This window comes from Sorex fumeus, unplaced genomic scaffold, assembly GCF_029834395.1.
Source record: "Sorex fumeus unplaced genomic scaffold, SorFum_2.1 ptg000122l, whole genome shotgun sequence".
Classification (NCBI taxonomy): domain Eukaryota; kingdom Metazoa; phylum Chordata; class Mammalia; order Eulipotyphla; family Soricidae; genus Sorex; species Sorex fumeus.
Window position 1 is genome coordinate 30337348 of NW_026606179.1, and position 22377 is coordinate 30359724.

Sequence of the window (22377 nt, forward strand, 5' to 3'; positions counted from 1 at the left end):
TGTGTGTGTCTCTGTCTCTGTCTCTGTCTGTCTCTCTCTCTCTCTCTCTCTCTATCTCTCTCTCTCTCTCTCTCTCTCTCTGTGTGTCTGTCTCTCTCCCCTTTGGGGCATTATGTTTTGCAAGACAGGTACTGAGAGGTTATCATGTTTGTTCTTTTACCTGTTTTCAGCACTTTGTTTTCATCAAAACAGTGATGACCACTGGTTGCTCTTGCTCTGCAAAAGTAGAACATTCCTATAAAACTTGTGGGGAATCAAAATGACAATAAATGAAGAATCAATCACCCTTAATTTATACCGAACAGCAGATGTTTCGCATTACCAGATCCAAAATTGCCTACCCAAATATAACCTACCAAATAACCTAGAAACCTAAAAAAAGGAGCACGATCAATACACAATCTGTTTCCAGTTGTTCTTAGAGAAGAAGCTTGGTGGTGCCACTCCTCCTCGTTCTGGGTACATTCTGCCTCCAGAATGACTCAGCAAGCACAGTGCCGTTTTTGCTTGTTTGGGCATACAAGTGAAAATGCTTTGTCATTTTTTTCCTTTCAGTGCGTGAAAACAGATACGAATGCTGGTTGGTGTAGTGAAGTGGCTTAAAGCAGACTTTCAAAAGATAGGAGATGGGGGCTTGAGAGAGAGTACTGCAGGTACTTGCCTTACACATGGCCAGAACAAGTTTGATCCCCGGCAACCCATATGCCCAGCCAGCAGTGACTCCTGAGAACCAGGAGTCAACCCATAGCACCTCCGAATAATAAATAATAATTAGTCACTGTCACTATCCTTCCATTTTTCATCAATTTGCTCGAGTGGGCTCCAGTAATGTCTCCATTCGTCCCTGTTTCATGCTAGTGCAGCCCAATGGCGTCTGCTCGCTCCAGGAACACGAAGAGCATCAAACAGTTCATTCAGGGTCTTAACGAAGAAGTCTTCTTCTCTTTATTAATAATAATAAATAATAAACCAAATATATATATGTATATATATATTTGGTTTTTGCATTGTACTTGTTAGTACTCACGGCTCTGCACTCAGGGATTGCTTTTAATGGGGCTCAGGAAGACCATATATATGGTGCCAGGGATGAAACCCAGGTCAGGTGCATGCAAGGCAAGCATCTTACATGCTGTACTATTGTTCTGGCCTCTATTTCAAATATATTGTCACTGTCTTCCCGTTGTTCATCGATTTGCTCCTGTTGTTCATCGATTTGCTCAAGTGGGCCCAGTAATGTCTCCATTTTGAGACGACTTGTTACTGTGTTTGGCATATCGAATACATCACGGGGAGCTTGCCAGGCTTTGCCATGCAGGCGAGATACTCTCGGTAGCTTGCTGGGCTCTCCAAGAGGGGCGGAGGAATCAAACCCGGCTTGGGCAGGCTGGCTGCGTGCAAGGCAAATGCCCTACCCACTGTGCTATCACTCCAGCCCTTCAAATACATTATCCCTTTAACATATTATCCCTAAAGAAATGTATTTTCCTATTAAATAATAAAATTTCAGAATATTTGAGTTAAGGATCTTTGAGGACTTTTTTTTGAGAGATGCATCTATCAAGGGCTGGAGCGACAGCACAGTGGGTAGGGCGCTTGCCTTGCACGCAGCCGATCAGGCCGACCCAGGTTCAATTCCTCCGCTCCTCTTGGAGAGCCCGGCAAGCTACCGAGAGTATCTCACCTGCACGGCAAAGGCTGGCAAGCTCCCCGTGATGTATTTGATATGCCAAACACAGTAACAAGTCTCGAAATGGAGACGGCCCGCTTGAGCAACCGGAGGACAGTGCTACACTGTATCTATCAAAAATCTTTTAAAGACAATGCTTATAAAAGTATTTACTTGTTTGTGGAAACTTTGCAAATGCTAACAATTACTGATTAGAAGTTAATTATAATTCTGCTTATCATCTAAATTCTGCTTATAATCTAAATTGAAGTAATGCTAAAATTTATTCTAATTTCATGATCCATTTAATCTATATCTAAGTCTTTAAAAAAAAATAGCAGTTTAAAATAACAGAAACCCCTGCGAATGATTACAAAACATGCTAACTTCAACTCCAGGGTATACACAAGAAGAGAAGGTAGAGATCGCCCACCGGCACCTGATCCCAAAGCAACTGGAGCAACATGGGCTGACTCCTCAGCAGATCCAGATTCCTCAGGCCACTACTCTCGACATCATCACCAGGTCAGTCTGCTGTCTTGAGGCTCCATGCATGCTCAAGCCAGGAAAGGAGGTGACTCTGCTGGCCACCTGTAACACCCATTTCTCTCTAACATACTCCCAGCAGCCATTTTCATAACTATTGGCATCAGTTTATAGATTAAAGACATGTAGAATATTTTTGTCACTAAGGACTTTTAGTTGAATGAGAATTGTGACTTAGCAGGGGCAGAAGGAAGAGAGTAAGTTGATACATTTAAAATAAAAGTATGGAAAATACTAAGATACCTTCTGTGACCAAGATTTTGAAAGTTGTCAATCTCTTTAAGAAGTGAGATGTTACTTTCCGGTATCTGTTTTCTGTTTCTCAGATTTTTCTCTTTGAGAGATGTTTTTTGGTTTTGGGGCCACATCTGGTGGGGCTCAAAGGCTTATTTCTGGCTCACAAATGTCAGGACTCGGGTGACCTTTTGGGGTGTTGGGAATTGAATCTGGGTGAGCAGCCTGCCAGGCAAACACCCTAACCACAGCCTGCCAGGCAAACACCCTAACCACTCTTCTATAGCTCTGGCTCCTTTAAGAGACTTTGAAAATCCTTTCTAAGGACTGTAAATCAGAATTAATACTGGAACAACAAGAATAGTCCTTTTCCAAATCAACTACTAAATACCTGAGCCTTATGTACTGTCAGGCAGTACATAAATGATTTGAGTCAAGTTTGCTCAAGTCTAATTTATAGATCACATGATTGAATGGAAAATATACCCTGTTGAGAATTTATATCTACAATAACCTCTCACAGTTTTTCTGACTCAGTATTACAGATCCGTTGCATCATCTGGCAGTTTGTTTCAGGCTGCCAAGTGCTCTTCATGCAACCCTTGCCCAGTGACTGCTGTATTTTAAGAGAAGGGATCTTTCTTATTTAGGACTTCCACTTTTGAGTTTGGCCAGTCGACAGCATTCTGATCCAAATCAGCCCTTCTTACAGAAGGAAGCCTACTTAAATTTATATCCCAAACAGTAAAACTAAATCTGAACTGGGAGTTCCTGTTCTTGAGTTGTGATTTACTATGTGGATAATGCCAGGAGAAATAAATTAGGTGATTTATATGCCAAAGTCTTTCAACAACCAGCAACATCATTAGTCCAGATAACACCCATAGCAGTGCTTGTGGGAAACTGTCAGCAAGTCATTTAACCTTTTTGATATCTTCCCCAGCTGTGTGAGGGATAGAGAAAATTAACTCTAGCTTCTCTGAATCTGAATAATAATGCCCCTGAAAAGTAATCCTTACTTCTTCTTGAACTTTCTTTTTGATACCATAATTATATATATATATATATATATATATATATATATATGTTAACTCAGAACATCAGATATTAAAACTGGTATACATTAGTTAGTTTCTCTGGGAAGTTTTCATATTTAAAAAAATATCACAGGTATTTGCTATTCCAACTGGGCTTAGGACAAAGTTTTTCATCTTTTGTATGTCATGATCATAGTCCTCTTATATTCAGGAAGAGGGGAAGGCATTTTAGAAGTTATCTAGACCTCCTTACATCCTTACCTCCTTATAATTAGTCTCCTTGAATTCTTTCAATGCTAGAGTGTTTACTGCTAACTACTCCATGGTGAGTAAATGTTATTTGTTGTACAGATAATCTTTATATTCACCTCCCTGTAATTTTCTAATTCTGCCCTTTAAGAATAAGGAAATGTATTCTGAAATTTAAAGATAAGTCCTCCCTGTGAAGCCCTTCTGGCATTTAAAAAAAAAAAAAGATGCTTGGGCTGGAGCAATAGTATAGCAAATTGGGCACTTGCTTCCACACAGCCAACCCAAAATCAGTCCCAGGCGCCACCTGAGCCCCACCAGGAGTCAACCCTGAACATAGCACCAGAGATAGCTCAAACAAAAATATAAATTAATTAATTCTGTCTTGTCTACATCCATAAATGTCTTCATCTTCAATCTAAACTTCACTATTCTCTTGGGGCTGGATTGATAACACAGCGGGTAGAGCATTTGCCTTGCACGCAGCCGACCCGGGTTCCACTCACAGCATCCCATATGGTCCCCTGAGCACTGCCAGGAGTAACTCCTGAGTGCAGAGACAATAGTAGCCCCTGTGCATCTCTGGGTGTGACCCAAAAAGAAAAAAAATTAAAAATTTAAACTTTACTATTCTCTCTACCTTCTTCTTGACCCACTTCCAAGACTTTCACCTTCCTGATTGGTTTGCTTCCAAATGATTTCTCTGATATCACCATCCCTCATAAAATTAAATGCCCTGAGTAGAACTTTGTAGTTCAGATATACTCTTAAGTAGTTTATGGTATAAGAAGATGACTTTTTTAAAAAAAAATTTGATTGCATTTCAAGATTTTCAGCTTTTTGTTTTGGTTTTGGGTTGCATCTGGTGATGCTCAGAGGTGTGGTCTCTGGGATTACCAGGTAGCATTCATCTGGTGCCGAAGATAGAACCTGGGACACCCACGTGTATAGTGGATGCTCTAGCCCTTAGAACCATCACCAAGTGCGGACTTTAGCTTTTTTTAGAGACTCTTACCTGTCCATCTTACAATTAGCTTATATCTTTAGTTCTTTTCCAGATGAATTTCTGCTAAGCTTGCTCTATCCCATTCTATATTTAGAAGTTGATGTCTTAAAGCAAAATAGAGAGGTTTGCATTTATGTATTTATCTTGATATCATCCAGTACATTGGTTTTGTGGCCTCTGAAAATCAACGTCATCTTCATGTTATAAAAATTATAAAAATTACCAGTCAGTTTTTATTTGATCCTGCGAGTCTTCTCATTTCAGTTTAAACATACTAAATAGGGAGAAATCACTGAACATACTAAATAGGGAAATAGCTTAAAGAGCTGGAGCACATGCTTTACATACAGGAACTCCAGGTTCAATTACCAACACGATTTTGTACCTCAGTGCTAATAGGTGTGGCCAAAAAAAAAATTACGAAGTAATGGTTAGTAATGTATTTCCTTTTAGTTATCTGTTAATGCTATACTCTGCATATTTTTCCTGGCCCATTATTATTCTAGATCCTTCTTAAAAGTGTAATTTGTAGTTGTTCCACTTATTATACTTGGCCAGCTCTACTTCATTCTGAACTTCCTGGCAATAATTCTGCATATTCAGGGATTATTCTATAAACTTGCTCAGTCCCTTTTCTTTCATCTTTAGTCCAAATCCTTTCATCTTTGTTGATCAGATACTTGTCTAGGGATCTATATTAGCGTTTTCTGTTTGTTTTCACATGATGGTATGTCTGATTTATAATTGTTGTTCTTTTGGACCACACCCAGTGGTGCCCCAGCTACTCCTGGCTTGGTGTTCTGGAGTAACTCCTGGTAGTGTTCTGGGAGACCATGGTCAAACCCAGTACTCCTGCATGCAAAGCATATGCATTAGAGGATGAAGGGTCACTGTCACTGTCACTGTCCTCCAGTTGTTCATCGATTTACTCGAGCGGGCCCAATAACGTCTCCATTGTGACACATGTTACTATGTTGGCATATTGAATATGTCACGGGTAGCTTGCCAGGCTTTGCCGTGTGGGCAAAACACTCTCAGTAGCTTGCCGGGCTCTCCAAGAGGGGCGGAGGAATCGAACCTTGGTTGGCCATGTGCAAGGCAAATGCCCTACCTGCTGTGCTATCACTCCAGCCCAGAGGATTGAGGGTAGTGTAGGAATTAAGCACTTGCCTTGTACTCCCTAGTGTCCCCTGAGCATCACCAAGAGTGATTCCTGAGTGGAGAGCCAGGAGTAAGCCCTGAGCACAGCCAAATTACTTCCCCCCGCCCCCCCCCCCCCAAAAAAACATGTGTATTAGCCCTTTGAGCTCTCATCTCTCTGGCCCAGTTTATTTTTAAAATACCTTCCTGTTTTCTTTCTTATTGAAGTGATAGGCAGTTATATCCTATGACTTTATTCATATAACCCCCGATTTCTTTTATTAAATTCACATAAATCATTAAATTATTCCTATGTCCTCCTATAAAATATTTAGAGCCAGAAAGATAGTACAGGAGGTAAGACACTTACTTGCCTTGCATGTTTCTGGCACTGTGTATAGGCACTCACCCCAGTAAAGCCAGGGGTGATGTCTGAGCACTGCTGGGTATGGCCCAAAAATGGGCGGTGGGGGGCATATATATAAAAAAAAAATGGTATTTAGACAAGAACTCTTATTGTCTTTTCTGAAAACTTTTAAAATATGTATCCTTAAACTCTATAACAAATTTACGACTGTGTAAGAAAATTCATTTCTTTCAGATAAAATCGCATTCTCTATTTGATACAGCTTATTCAAATCAGGCCAAACCTGGGTGGCCAGATAAGACTTTATTATATAAAGTGGCTGATGAAATTTGCGTCTAGTGTGTATTTTTAAGACAGCTCTGCCTTCCCACATTTAAAATCTTTTTTACAAAAGCACGATTCTTGAATCACTGAGCACTTTCTTTAGACATCCTCAATGAAAATGCACTGAATAGGGGTAATTAGCATGGCTCCTAGGAAAATGTGATTCTTGTCTCAGAATATTACTTTAATTTGCAGAGAAGTTTTGTTTTTTTTCCTCTTTGAGCAATATTTCAAACATGATGTATTTACCTAGAATTTTCTTAATTTGACCAATTTTAAGAAAACTCCTTATAAAATTAGGTTTCAGTGCTCTTGCATGTGCTGACAATTTTACATTGGCAATATAAATTGGAGAACCAAGCACTCATTTGTTAAGTATAGGGTAATATGTTTAAGAAATAGCATAAATTAGAGATTTTTCAGTGAGGAAATTGATATTCATGAAAAGATAATGAACTTTATTGTTTATTATAAGTATTAATCACATGTATTTTGACAGCTAAGTGTTTAGCTAAAAATAAAATACTTTTCTTTGATGCCAGGTATACCAGAGAGGCGGGGGTTCGGTCTCTGGATCGGAAGTTTGGTGCCATTTGCCGAGCTGTGGCTGTGAAGGTAGCAGAAGGACAGCATAAAGAGGCCAAGTTGGACCGTCCTGACGTGACTGAAGGAGAAGGTCAGTAACCTAGGTGTGCTGTCCTAGACGTGGTGTCCTCATACTTGGTAGTTGGGGGTTTAAGGGCTCAGAAAATCTGATTTTGGAGGGATGGGGTTGGGTAGCACTTGCAACAATAGAACGTGCTAAAGCATGCACCACTGGTAATTGCATCCAGTGAGTCAGTCAGTGGACCGATGTTTGATATGTTTTATCAAGAGCATTCTATCTTTCAGTAATTATTACATAGAAGGTCACTATAAGTTAAAATCATAGTGCAGTACTTTGGAACTAGTTTCATGTGTAAATTTGGGGTTTCGCAAACACTTTCTTGGATATGCAGATGAAATTGAAATTATTTTTCATTTTAAAAATGTGGAGGTGGTAAGAAGAAATGGATGAGGATTCCATGATTAGAATTAATAAAATGACTTTTCCAGTCCGCATTTAATAAACTTGCTTTAAAAAACATGACTTCGGGGCCAGAGAAGATGGTATAGGGACTAAGGAACTAGCCTTGCATCCCGTCAACCCCAGTTCAAACTCCTACCACTTATTTATGATGTCCCCCACTGCCAGTTGCCTCTGAGCACTGCTGGGTGTAGCCAAAACACCAAAAGTAAACAAGTGTGGCTTCAGAGGTAAGAAAATGAAGATTTATTTCATAGTAAGGAGATTTATTATATCGCTATCATTTCTGTAACTCTTAATAGGAAAGAGTTTGGTAAATGTGATTAAAGAATCATAATTTGTGATAGCCTTACTGGAACAGATGCTTTTTTCCCTTCAGTTTCAAAGTACTATGCATGTGATGAGAACCACTAAAAGAGTAGACTTCCACAGTATCCTTCATTTTCTGTATCATGCTTCACACCTACACCTTGTTCACTGTGCATTTTCTCCAGAGAGGAAATTTTCCATGATCTGTTGAATTGAAGAGTGTTAGTGCCCTAATTACATAGAGCAAGGGGGTCTGAACCTTAAGCTTTAATTGCTTCTTATGTAGACTTTACAGTTCTTTGTGTTTAGACCCACTCCTCTACTTCCAGAGTATTTTGGATTCCTGCAACTTTACATAATTTATAGATTACCCAACTGTCCCCATAGATATTAGCATACAAAGTGTTTGTTGCTCCATGTCTGTACACTCTGTTTTCTAAAATGATGTCACCATCTCTTACCAGCTGTTGTATTCTTTATTATTCTTTGTTCGTGTGGGTTTATTCTTTTTTATATTTGCAGAGCCAGGAGCCAAACCAAGATCTTATTAGGCATGTGCTTTAACCATTGAGCTACATCCCAAACTACACTTAATTTATCTTCTAATTTTGTCATCCGATGGGATTTTGGAAAGAAAGTTTAAAGATTAAAAAAAAAAACGTTTTCAGATCACTGTATTTAAGAATCTTAATTTTTTATATTTGCTCTAGGGAGTGATAACTTACAAGGAATGGAATTTGGGGGGTCAGAGAAATAGTGCAGCAGATATGTCACTTGCCTTGCATGTGGTCAACTCAGGTTTTATCCCTAGCACCACACTCCTGAGTACTGCCAGGAATGATTCTTGAGTACAGGGCCAGGAGTAAGCCCTGAGCATTGCTGAGTGTCGCCCAAAGAGCAACAGATGAATTAATAAATAATGGAACTTTTGGGGAAGCTCACAGTAACAATGGAGAATTAAGAGGTTTTTCCCCTTTTAAGTTTAAGGCATAGAGCCTCTTGAATTTCCTTTGTATTCTTAACAACACTCCTTTTGTGCTTTGGCTCTGAACAGCAAATCCAGTCTGTGTCTTCTTGTTTTTATCATGTGATACAATAGAAAGCCAGAAGTAAACATTTATTTAATCACATTTCAAAAATTGTGCTTGGAATTTAGTTGATAATGTTTTCGAATTTGCAGCAATATATTCAGAGGGATTTACTGTGAAAGGAAACCTGGCATAGTTAAACATTGCTTTATATATATGTATATACATATGTGTGTGTATATCCACTACCATATTTCTAATATCTGATGATCATTTTAAAGATGACCCAAATGGGACCTGAGAGATAGTAAAGGGGGTAAGGCACTTATCTGGCATATAGCAGATCCCCAGTTGAATTTCCCACACATACATGATCCTTCCTAGCACCATCAGGTGTAATCTCTGTTCCAAAACAGCAGTATATCCTGTTGTGTGCAGTCCCCCAAAAAACATTTCTTTAAAAAGTATTAAAAACTAGGGACTAGGGTGATAATACAGTGGATAGGGCATTTGTCCTGCACACTGCTGACTCAGGTTCTATTCCAGCACCTCGACCTTGAGCCCTGAGCACCACTGGCTGTGGCAAATCTCCCCTCACCCCCAAATATTGAAAATTAATCTAACTACACCAAAAGTATTATGCTAAGCGAAATGAGTCAGAAAGAGGGGGACAGACATAGAAAGATTGCATTCATCTGGGGAACATAAAGTAGCAAGATTTCCTGGGAGACTAACACCCAGGAATAGCCAAGATAAATACCAGGAGGTTTATTCCATGGCTTGGAGGCCAGCCACACACTCTAGGGGTAAAGGCAGCTCAGATAGAGAAGGGAGCACCAAATAAAGGGTATTGAGAAGATCCTCCCAGGATGGGAGATGCATGCTGAAAGTAGACTATAGACTGAACATGATTGCCACTCAATGCCTCTTTTGCAAACCACAGCACCCAAAAGGAGAGAAAGAACAAAAGGAAATGCCCTGCCACAGAGGCAGGGTGGGATGGGGGGGAAGGAAGGTGGGAGGGATACTGGGATCAGTGGTGGTGGAAAATGGGCCCTGGTGGATGGATGGGTACTTGAACATTGTATAATTGAAACCCAAGCACAAAAATTTGTAAGTCTACAAAAGTACCTCATGGTGTTTCACTAATAAAAATTAAAAAGAAAAAAGAAAAGAAAAAGAAAGATAATTTCAAACCATCCTCCCCCCCCAAAAAAACCCCAGAGAATGGTCATACATGTAGGAGGTGTGAACCTAAACCCCTAAAATCCCATGAATGGTAAAGCCAATGATGTCAATGAAAACACGCGCACACACACACACACACACACACACACACACACACACACACACACTTCAGAAATATTCAAGAAGTTTTACAGATTGTGAACTATGTGAAAACAGTTTTTTATGGTAATGTTGACTTTGTGTGTATATGCAGCAGGGAGAGGGGAGGATAGGGAGTGTCACATTCAGCAAGGCTCAGGACTTACCCCTGGCTCTGTATTCAAGGATCACCCCTGGTGAGACCCAGGGGACCATATGAGATGCCAGGACTGAACTAGGTGGCTGCATGCAAGGCAAGCGCCCTTCACATTGTTCTGTGGCTCTGGCACCCAACATTTGCTTTTTTAAATTTATGATTCACAACTCAGATTTTAAATGATAGCATAGTCAAGCAGATTACCTGATAAATACAGGTGAAAAGTCTGGATTAATACTGGTCTTTTAAGAATGATTTCACTTTTATTGACATTTTATTGTCACTCATTAGAAGAATTAAAATTCTACATTGGTCAATACTGTAAAACATTTTCAAGGTACTATAAATGACTCTGCTTCAGATAATTTATAAGGTATCCTGAATTGGTATTTATGACCTTAACCAAGACAAAAGTAAACTTATTACCAAAATGTCTGTGTTAAGTATTCATCCTAGGCAATTCACATGATGCTTGTTTAGCAACTGAAAGTTTGTCTGTAACATATTAAGCAATAAATTATTTAAAATTAGAGTATAAAAATAAGACAGTTGTAGAAATTTTAAGTAATGTGGTGAGGGAGTTATTCTGAATGTTAAAAATATTGTTGGACATAAAGTTGTTGCCAGGAAGAAAAGTAATTTCAGGCCTCAAGCGTCAAAATAGGCAGAAACCTCTACAGTATTGAACAAAACTCTCTGGAACAGCCCAGAAACACTGGCCTCTGAATAACTATCTTTGTGTTTGTAGCATCTTAACTGAGTTAAACAGGACAAATAATTCAGTTCAAAAGGCAGGAGATCTATAGTTGATACATGTGAAGGGAGGAATATTTATGGCTTCAGTTACTTAATTAAAAGCATGAGAGTTATTATTATAAGCACTACTATTTTTATGGATGTTAATAGTGTCTTTTGAATTACGCTTTTCCTTTCTGGGATATTAGTTGTGTTGAAAGATCAAAGTATGTAGCTAGGTGTCAGAGCAGTAGAACAGCAGGTATGACAATTGCCTTGCACACAGCCAACTTGGATCGATTCCCCAGGATCCTAGATGACCTCTGAACTCACCAGGAGTGATCCCTAAGTGCAGAGCCAAGAGTGTGTCGAGCACCACGGGCTGTGGCCCCCCAAAAAAACAAAAAACCAAAAAAAGAGTTTATGACTAAAATTTTATTATGCCTTTGTGTACCTTTCTTCAAGAATACAAAAGTCTCGTGTTTTGCATAAAGATGTTTCTGAAAGTTAGGCAAGTTTCCATTTGTTCAAGTATTTATGTGCCATATATTTTGTTTAAATCAGTGGTTTTAGTTCCCTCAAAACTTACCTTCAGTAGAGGATTATTATAACTAATCCTTGTTGCTTCTCAGAATACAGAACAGTTTCAGTTATTTTTGAGAAAATCAATCTTTAGAAACTGCATAAACCTTAGTGTATCTTAAAATGTTATTTTTATTCCTATAGAAGTCACTTGAAAAATGATTGTAATAAAAAGACAAATTACAGTTACTCATGAATATAATTTTCATTTTTTTCATTTCATTTCATCATCCTGTTATTCGTCGATTGCCTCGAGCAGGCCCCAGTAACGTCTCTTTCATCCTAGCCCTGAGATTATATTCAAGGCTCTTTAGGAGAATGAGACCCATCATTGTTACTGGTATTTGGCATATTGGGTACGCCACGGGGAGTTTGCCAGACTCTGCCCTGTGGGCAGGCTACATTCGATAGCCTGCAAGTTTGTCCAAAGTAGGAATGAGATAGTAAGATGTCATAAAAGAATATAATAGATAAGCTTTATATATAATAACTTTAAAAACAGTACTAATACTTAAAGCAGAGCCTGGCAGCTTGTGGCAGAAAAGTGAATGGACTATGTATTGATCCATGGCACCATGCCTGCCTGGGAGGGAAGGGGTGTTGCTCCCTTCTGCCTTTTTCCCCCTGGACAGCAGGATGGCGGCCGCCTTGGAGCTTTTTGCAAAGCCAGGTATGAGCCAGTGGTGACGGAGCAACTGAAACCTCATAGGAAGGGGGCATTCCCAGCTCATCCTTCAAGCAAAAAAAAAAAAAAATAGTATTAATAAATAAACTTAAAATATTCCTTACCCGTCAGGGAGTGAGTTCAACAGACTGCGCACATGCTTAGCATGCAGGAGGCCCAGCTTTGATCTGTGTTCACCAGGCACTACAGTTACGGCACAAAAAGTAAATAAAAGAAACATTACTAAAAGCAATAATTTGATTGTCAGGATCTCGACTATACATAGCCACAGGAAATCTAGCGAACTTTTGATTAAATGGATAGGTACTGTAGGCTCAGAATAAAATTTCCAGGAGCAGCACCATAAGAGATGTAGTAGCAGTAATAGTTTCAGTATGACTGTATCTCATAATCTTGCTGTTTGGTACTGTAAGTCCTCCAGTTTTTATGTTCTTCAAGACTGCCGTGGCTATTGTAATTGGTCCTTAAAGTACCCATAAAATTTTTAGAACAAGGGTCAGAGAGATAATACAGGGGTTAACTAGGCTTGCATTCTGCCAACCCTAGTTCTAATTCCCCACAGCACGTATGGTGCCCCAAGGTCCACAGGGATCACTCCTGAACACAGAGCCAAGAATAACCCCCAAACAAGCATACTTTAGAATCAGCTTGATTTTTTTAATGACATTTTATCAGTACATCATCAGTCTTTAGAAATGCAAATAAGATCTACTTTTCCATTTTCCTTTCTCATCATTATATCTTTTAATTTGATATTTTCCTTAATGCACTAGCTAGAACCTCCAGGAAAATGTCAAAAAGAAGTGGGGGAGGGGGGTGGAAGCCTATGATGATTTATGATCATCTGCATTCATAGTCTTTGGAGCTGTCAAGTTTGTGATTTGATTCATAAAAACCTTCACAAATTTTTCCACTCAACACTGTACCTTGCTATTTAGCTCTTTTCAAAAGACAAATTGTAATAAACTTCCCTATTTCCCAGTGAACGGGAAAATAGATTATATAGGATGGATAAAAGGTTAGTAGTATTAAGTAATAAGCAGTAGGATTTGACTTCAGTGCAAACATGCCTGTCCTCTCATGATTGATGACCTGGAGTTGCTGCTGACCACAATACATTGGGCAGGCAAGACCACAAGTCGGATTCCAGCCAGTTCTGTAGTTCAGTCTGGATGCCAGTCAGTTCTGGTGAGTTGCTTTTTGATGTTCATTGTTTCTGTAGCTTGTTTTCCTTTGTAGTCCAGTGAGATCAAAGGAAGAAAGTGATACAGGGCTGGAGTGATAGTACAACGGGTAAGGCATTTGCCTTGCACACTGCCAACCCGGGTTTGATCCCCAGCATCCCATATGGTCCCCCGAGCATTGCCAGGAGTGGTTCCTGATGCAGAGCCAGGAGTAACACCTGAGCATCACCGGTTATGACCCCAAAAAGCAAAAAAAAAAAAAGAAGAAGAAGAAGAAGGTCAATACAATAGCCTTAATTTTGCGATTTATGCTTTGTAACAACTTCTCAGTTAAGTGCAATAAAATTCAAAACAAAATATTTGAGTTTTATAGTAGTATTTCTCGGTTGCTAACTTTAGTTCTCTCAGTTCAGCAGTCTTGCCCATTCCTAAATTATACTCCCGATGCTGGGGAATGTTTGGTCTGATCATCCTGGGAAGAACCAAGCACCCAGTCACAAACAAAGCTTTAGAAACAAGATTCACTTACACTGGTTTAGGGTTGTTGTTGGTAGTGGTGGGCGGGGGCCCAGGCGAGCTCGAGCCCTGACGGGCTGGGCCCAGAACAAAGCAGAGAGTGTATTTTCTCTTATCCCCATATACTGGTTGGGATGTTCCCTCTGAGATGCACACATAGTTAAAAATGGGAGGCAAATGGTTAGGGAGGAAGGGGAGGAGATGCTGAACACCATGGGAAACTGAAGGGAGGGCCTCTGTAGCTAGCTGATGGGAACAAATGGAGTTCACTTTGGAGAGAGAGTTCCCAAGAGTCCCAAAGTCCCGATAAAGGGGAACAGATGGCTTGGGAGGTGCAGGAAGAGAGATTAGTGAAGAAGGCCTGACCAAAGGCTTCCAGAACACTCCAGCCTGTGAATGTCCCTGACACCATTGCACTAAAGCATACTAAGAAATTGTACTCCGAAAACATACTTTGCAAACCATTGTTTTCCAAACCAGCATAAAAGACAAAACAAAACTAATTTCTTTAAAAAGGAAAAAGTTTGCTGGGTGGAGGAAGGTAACCCTGTCACTTAAGCAACTCTGTGGAGTGCCTTATGAGAGGGTGTGTGACATCCTCAGGGTTTGTAAGTTCCCATCACTCACTGCCAGCCCTTGGTCTCTTTGCTCCCCACTCATTTTCTAGGCTAGCTTTTTTAAAGTCTTTCTCAAAATGCAGTTCCCCAGGAGCAATAATCTGTCTTGCTACCCTCAAGCTCCTTTGTTGTGGCTTTTTTACCTTTGACTTCTGAAGCCCTGAGCAAGCTTTATGATCCCTGTTTTAAGTGTGGCTTCTTTGTAACCAAAACAGGAAGCTTGTTCTGCCTGTGAAGTATTTTTGATCTGTTTTTTTTTTTTTCAAACTTGTCTTCTCCAAATCGGAAACATACCCATTCGCTTGGTCTGCCACCGCAAACGCATTTTTCATATTGGAAATACTATCTATAGTATGATAGAAATTAACTTTAGAGTTTTGTGTAACTTTTTTTTTCACTTTTTGGGTCACATCCGGCAATGCACAGGGGTACTCTTGGCTCTGCACTCAGGAATTACTCCTGGCAGTGCTCAGGGGACCATATGTGATGCTGAGAATCAAACCCAGGTCGGCCGCGTGCAAGGCAAATGCCTTACTTGCTGTGCATCACTCCAACCCCTTTGTGTAACTTTTTTGCCCAATTCTTTTGTCCTTGACTCCCTGGAAAAGTCCCCTACATGTGCTAGGATCTGTCACTTTTAACTTTTGGATTTTACATGAATCACTAGTGCTGTATAAATTACACCCAAAATTTTTCATCTCATATTTACTGTGGGTCAAGAACCCAGGACTAAATTATCTGGGTAACTCTGGCTCAAAACTATGAGGTTACAGTCGAGCTATCAGCTCAGGCCCAGCTGAGGGAGGATTTGCTTTCAGGCTCATTTAACACGGGTGTCAGCAGACCTTAGCTCTTTGCTGACTGTTGACCAAAGCCTTCAGTTTCTCACCACTTAGGCTCTCCTGAGGCTCACGCATGAGCACTGGTTTCTTCAGAGATGGTGATATGTGAAAGAGTGAAATAATAGAAATTTCCTTAGAGACAGAGAGAGAGAGATTTCCAAGAAAGAAGCTAGTCTCCTCCTAAGTAAGTGTGCCATACGAATGAGAGAGAGCACTAGAGAGCATGTGAAAAGCAGTATGTAGGGATCATTGGGAACCAGGATGAAGGCTAGCTAGCTCTCACGGTTGCAGTCGTTTATTTGAAAGAAGACTCTTAGGGCTGGAGTGATAGTTTAGAGGTTAAGATGCTTGCCTTGCACACAGCTGGCCCTGATTCAGTCACCAGCACTAAAGAAAGTGTGTGTGTTGGGGGGTATGGGAGGGGGAGAAGGTTTTTTGTTTAGCATTCTGGTTTGGGTTTTCAGTAAAGAGTGGAAATATTTCCTGAAATATTAAGAATTGCAGTATTTATCCAATGTTGGTGGGAATGTTCACTGGTTCTCTTTGGAAAACAACACGGATACGTCTCAAAAAACTAAGAATTGTTCTTCCATATAATCTAGTAATTCCACTTCTCAGCATCTACCCCGAGGGTCCCAGACACTATTTTGAAAAGTCATTTGCACTCCTATGTTCATTGCAGTACTATTCACAATAGCCAAACTCTCAAAACAACCCGAGTATCCAAGAACAGATGACTAGATAAAAAAATATATCTCTCTCTAGCCTGGCAAGCTCCTCATGGTGTATTCGATATGCCAAACACAGTAACAACTGTCACAATGGAGACGTTACTGGGCCCGCTCGAGCAAATCGATGAGCAATGGGAGGACAATGACAGTGACAGTGAAGACCCACAAGCCAATAAATGACCTTGATTCAGTCACTGACACCAAAGGTGGGGGGACGGTGGAAATAGCGAATAGCAACAATTGAAAGAATTGTTGATTCATTAGCAACAGTTGAAAGCATCCTTGTCAGCTTTTAATGTGAATTTTGTTAATGTTGCTCTTGTTTGGGGACATTAAAAACTTTATTAGCTATTTTTAGTGACAGCGGTAATTGAATAGTTTCCTATTACTTGGTTCCAGTTACATTTAAAAGTTCTCAAACAGGGCTGGAGCGATAGTACAGCGAGTAGGGTGTTTGCCTTGCACGTGACTGACTTGGGTTCGATTCCCAGCATCCCATATGGTCCCCCGAGTACCGCCAAGAGTAATTACTGAGTGCAAAGCTAGTAGTAACTCCTAGGCATCGCTGGGTGTGATGCTAAATAAGTAAATAAATGAATAATAAAAGTTCTCAAACATTTTTATCTAAATCTGTTATCTTTTTTCTGGCTAGAGTTAGGACCAAAAAAAAAAAAAAGAGAGAATAATCTGTATGCCTCTGGACCCTAAAACCACAGACCAGATGCTTTGGCTGTATTATAGGTTATTACAGTACTCAGAATTCAGAAATTTAATTTCTGAAGAAATACCTTTCTCTAATGGTATGAATTCTTTGAATATTGTCACAAGTTTTATAGGGGGTGAATTTAAATTGGCCTACATTTTCCTATGGGCTGGAGTGATAGCACAGTGGGCAGGGCATTTGCCTTGCATGAAGCGGACGCGGCTGACCCTGGTTCGATTCTTCCACTCCTCTCGGGAGCCCGGCAAGCCACCGAGAGTATCTTGCCCGCATGGCAAAGCCTGGCAAGCTACTCGTGACGTATTGGATATGCCAAACACAGTAACAACAAGTCTCACAATGGAGACGTTACTGGGCCCACTCAAGCAAATCGATGAACAATGGGAGGACAGTGCAGGAATTATTATTAGGAATTATTTTCCTAATTTTTAAGCAGCACAACTTTGAACATTTCTGTTTATTCCTGTAGGATGTACTAATTTAAAATTTCTACCACTGACCAGGTCTAACCACAGACATATTTTTGTCAGAATTTTTCTAAGCAAAAAATTGAAGTTTTTGCTGTTGAATTTCTGTATAATTTGAGCTGTGGGTTGCAGTAGAAGTTTTCATTCTATTTTGCATTATTAAGATGTAAAGTTTTCATGTTTATCTTTCCTCTGATTGTAACAGCATAGAACAAATAAAGATTCAAAAAAGTCAAAAGAATTAAGGTTAACTGCTGAGGAACGTGGACTTCAATTTTAGTACCTAGGTACCTGGCATGCTACATCTAAAACTTGGGGAATTGTTAGATTCTGTTACAATTAGTTTTTGTATACCAAGAATATACCCCCACACACAACATTGAAAAAAATTAATTATAGAAATTAGACTATCTATGCTATATCCTTTTTATTTTTTAAGGATATTAGGTAGAAAGCTGTTTTCAAATATTCAGAATCAAGTGAGGGGGGCTGGAGCCATAGCACAGTGGGTAGGGCATTTGCCTTGCACGTGGCTGATCCAGGTTCGAATCCCAGCATCCCATATGGTTCCCAAGCACCGCCAGGAGTAATTCCTAAGTGCATGAGCCAGGAGTAACCCTGTGCATTGCTAGGAATGACCCAAAAAAAGGGGGGAAAAAATCAAGTGAGGTTCTAATACTGAGATAAAAATGTGCTGGTATACACTGCAGGTATCACAAATAAAACTATTCTTTGTTGGCTTTCGGGCTAGATGTTGTGATGCTCAGGGGCAATTCCTAAGTACTCAGAGGTGCGCTTCACTCCTGATGGCTCATAAAGTGTGATGGAGTGTCCAAGATCAAATTTTGGGCTTCCACTGGAAAGCATGTACTTCAGCCTTTTGAACCACCTCCCTGCCCTTAATAAAAATTCTTTTCTTACACACTGATTTACCTATTATCAGTGTTGGCCTGGTGAAGAAAGACTGGTTGGCCTTTGTAAACTGGAAGGAAGCTATTATAAAGAGGGCTAGGCAACTGTTCCTACTGACATATGACAAAAGCCAAACATATGTTATTCAAGCTCCTTTTAGGACAGGAAATTCAAATATTGTCAAAATATTTAATGTGTGTTGTTTGAATTATATATATATTTTAAGTATATATCATTCAAATTTTAAAATATATATGCATTTATATGTACTTATATTTACATATTGGGCCAGAAAAATAAAGCAAGGGTTAAGGCACTTGCCTTGTTTCCCACCAACCTGGTTTGAATCCCCAGCAATGCCAAGAATCATTCCTGAGTACAGAACCAGGACTAATCCCCGAACATCACCAGGTAGGGCCCCAAAACAAAACAAAACAAAATTGTTATTGCTCCATTTAATAAAACCTATAGGAAGATGCAGTGGCTGAGTATCATTGTTTATATTATCAAAAGCAGTCTTTCAAGTTACAAGATATTAAGACAGTGCACACACGGATACAGAGCTACAATCCCATCCAATTTTTCCATTCATAGGTATGTGGGCCAGGTAAGTAGCATAAAATGTAGGCTAGACGTACCTTGCATGCTGTGAGCCCCACGCATAGTCCCTACTGAGCATGGTGATGTCAGGCTCTCATGGTCTAATTGTTGGGAGTGACCCCTTGGGTCCCTGAGCAACTCTGAGGAAGTCACTATAAAATAAGCAAAAGCTTGTATTCATTCACTCCTAGGGTATAAGTCCAAAAGAAAGGAACTCAGTTATCAGTGTTCATGATTGTATTATTCATAGAAGCAGAATGTTGGAAACAAAGTGTTTATCAGCAAATGTAGTCTTTATATACAGAGGAATATGTTCAGCCATAAGAAACGCCCAGCACCTCTGTTTTTGGGTGTCACCTAAAAGCAATAGCAAATTACAGGGGCAACAAGAGATAATTCAAAGGAATGAGCTCAAGCATTGCAAGCAGGAGATATGCAGAGGTTTAATCCTCACACTGCATGATCCCTGAGCACTGTCTGGAGAGATCCCCAAAGCACCACCAGGTATAACCCAAAAGTCAAAAACGTCACTGAGACATTGGTGAATGGAAGTGGACACTCTGGGGGAGGGAGTGGGGCTGACTTCTGTTGTGCACAAAAGTCTGTTGTTAACAGTATTGTTAACTACAGTGCCTTAATTTTTTTAATTTTTTAATATTTTTTAAAGAAATAACATCTTGATAGAGTACTAATATGGCTAAGCCTGTATTAAGTGGAATAAGCTACAAACAAAAGGACAAATATAAATTCCACTTAACATAAGGCACCTAAAATAGGCAAATTAAAGGGCAAGAAAAGCAGAATAGGGGTTACCAGCCTGGAGTGATAGCACAGCGGTAGGCTGTTTGCCTTGCACACAGCCAGCCCGGCTGAGCCAGGTTCGATTCCTCCGCCCCTCTTGGAGAGCCCAGCAAGCTTTCGAGAGTATGGCAAGCTACCCGTGACATATTCGATATGCCAAACACAGTAACAAGAAGTCTCACAATGGAGACATTACTGGGCCTGCTCGAGCAAATCGATGAACAACGGGAGGGCAGTGGCAGTGCAGTGGCAGGGGTTACCAAGTACTGAAAGGAGAGGAGAGAAGAATGGGGAGTATTTAAAGGTACAGAGTTCATGCTGAGATGATAAAAGAGTTTTGGGAACAGTAGTGATGGTTACAATAACGTTAGGAATATATTTAATGCTGACTTGTTGCTTATAAATGGTTAAAATGATCATAATATATTATCATAATAAAAGGAGTAGCACTAGGGGTAAAGTTTGCTTCCTTGCATGTAGCCAACCCCACACCCTCATGTCATCCCCCGAGCACAAGACAATTATGACCGTCAAATCCAAAAATAAAAGAAAGTTAAGGAAATTTCCCAGAGACTTGCAGATGAAACAACTAAACCACAAAGCCAGCCAAAAACCAGGTACCAATGTCTTTTGTACCTCTTCTGGATATTTATGAAGATCTACTCAAAAGCAAGAATACTGGAAACTGGAAATTCCATTCTTTTGTATCTAAATCAATCTGATACTTATGTCGGAGACACTAAGATTTGGGATCAGAGCCAATCCTGGCTGGGGGGCACCCATGATTAGGCTGCAGTACCATGTGTTACAGGGGTTGAAGCCAGGCTCCCACTGCAGGGCAGAGTTCTAACCTTGGAGTATCTCTTCAGTCCCAAGACCCTACAATTTTTTCATCCAATCATGTTAATCTTAGTGATTGATGGTTGGATATCAGCTACTAGAAAAATTTCTCTCTCTTTAGGAACAATTTTTTTTGAGGCTTTTTCTTAAAGTCCTTGGTCTCCCTTGTACACATATCTTTCTTACTCATTTCTATGTTTCTTAGCTTATTTCCACTCTGGAGAAACCTGTAACCTGTGTTCCCTCTTGAACATATTTCCTCTTAGCACAGCGGTAGGGCGTTTGCCTTGCACACAGCCAACATGGCTGACCCGAGTTCGATTCCTCCGCCCCTCTCAGAGAGCCCGGCAAGCTACCGAGAGTATCTCGCCCGCACGGCAAAGCCTGGCAAGCCACCCATGATGTATTCGATATGCCAGACACAGTAACAACAAAGTCTCCAATGGAGACGTTACCGGGCCCGCTTGAGCAAATCGACGAACAATGGGAGGGCCTTTACCTTTACCTCTCCTCACATCTTTCTACGCAAGTTTCATTCTATAAAAACTATCTTTCTTGAAAGAAAAGGAAAGGAGAGAAAAGAAAAGAAAAAGAAAAGAAAAGAAAAGAAAAGAAAAGAAAAGAAAAGAAAAGAAAAAGGAGAGAGTAAAAGGGAATGTGCCTGCCACAGAGGCAGGGTGGGGATAGGAGGGGTGGCAGGAGGGATACTGGGAACATTGGTGGTGGAGAATGGGCACTGGTGGAAGGATGAGTACTCAATCATTGTATGACTGAAACTAATCACGAAAGTTTGTAAGTCTGTAACTGTATTTCACAGTAATTCATTAAAAATAAATTTTAAAAATTTTAAAAAGGAAGAGAAAGAAAGAAAGAAAGAAAGAAAGAAAGAAAAAGAAAGAAAAAGAAAGAAAGAAAGAAGAGATTTGTTTTTGTACAGTGTTAAGGATAACATTTTTTTTTTTTTAATTTTTTTATTTATTGAATCACCGTGGGAAAGGTTACAAAGCTTTCAACTTTAGGTCTCAGTCATGCAAATATCAAACATATTTCCCTTTACCAATACTTTTTTTTTTTTACCATGAAGAACCCCAATAAAACCCCACCCCCCACCCCTCCCAGTCCCTGTGGGGCAGATGAATTCTAGTTAACACTCTATCTGCTTTGATTAGATTCATTGTTTCAACAAAAGATTCACCACTATTATTTAGTTTACCCTCCCCCCCCCAAATCAGACAAGCTGAAAAAGCATTGTGACGTGATTTGCTTTCTACAGCTGGGTTCAAGAATTAAATGTTGGTTTTGGATTTCTGCTATTTTACTTATTGACCCTGGAAGTATTTCTACTGAAAGTCAGATAGTTAAGAAATTGGTTTCTGTGCTCTGGAGTCGTGGCCGTGCTGGAGAGCCGCTCATGGGGAGCAACTGGTGACCTCGGTAGGGCGTGAAGGACGGACCGGAACGCCCCCCATCCCATGAGGTTTTAGTCACCCCCACACCCCCGGCTCATACCTGATGTCCACAAGGCTCCCATGTGGCCGCCATCTTTCTTTCCAGAGAGGAGAGGGCGAATGGGGCAACACCCTTTCCCCTCCAGCAGATTTGATGTCCTGGATTAACGCATAGTCCGTTCACTTTTCTGCTCCAAGCTGTTGGGTTCTGCATTAAATCCTTGTGTTTCTGGGGCTG

At 40.2% G+C, this 22377-nt stretch overlaps 1 protein-coding gene across 1 annotated transcript in view; it reads left to right on the top strand.

Moving 5' to 3' along the window:
• LONP2 (lon peptidase 2, peroxisomal) overlaps positions 1–22377 on the top strand; it is a 98549-nt gene that overhangs the window by 53178 nt on the left and 22994 nt on the right. Inside the window, exons 10-11 of the mRNA XM_056136585.1 lie at positions 2068–2194; positions 7115–7248. Coding sequence (XP_055992560.1) covers positions 2068–2194; positions 7115–7248 — 261 coding nt within the window. The remainder of the gene's footprint in view (positions 1–2067; positions 2195–7114; positions 7249–22377) is intronic.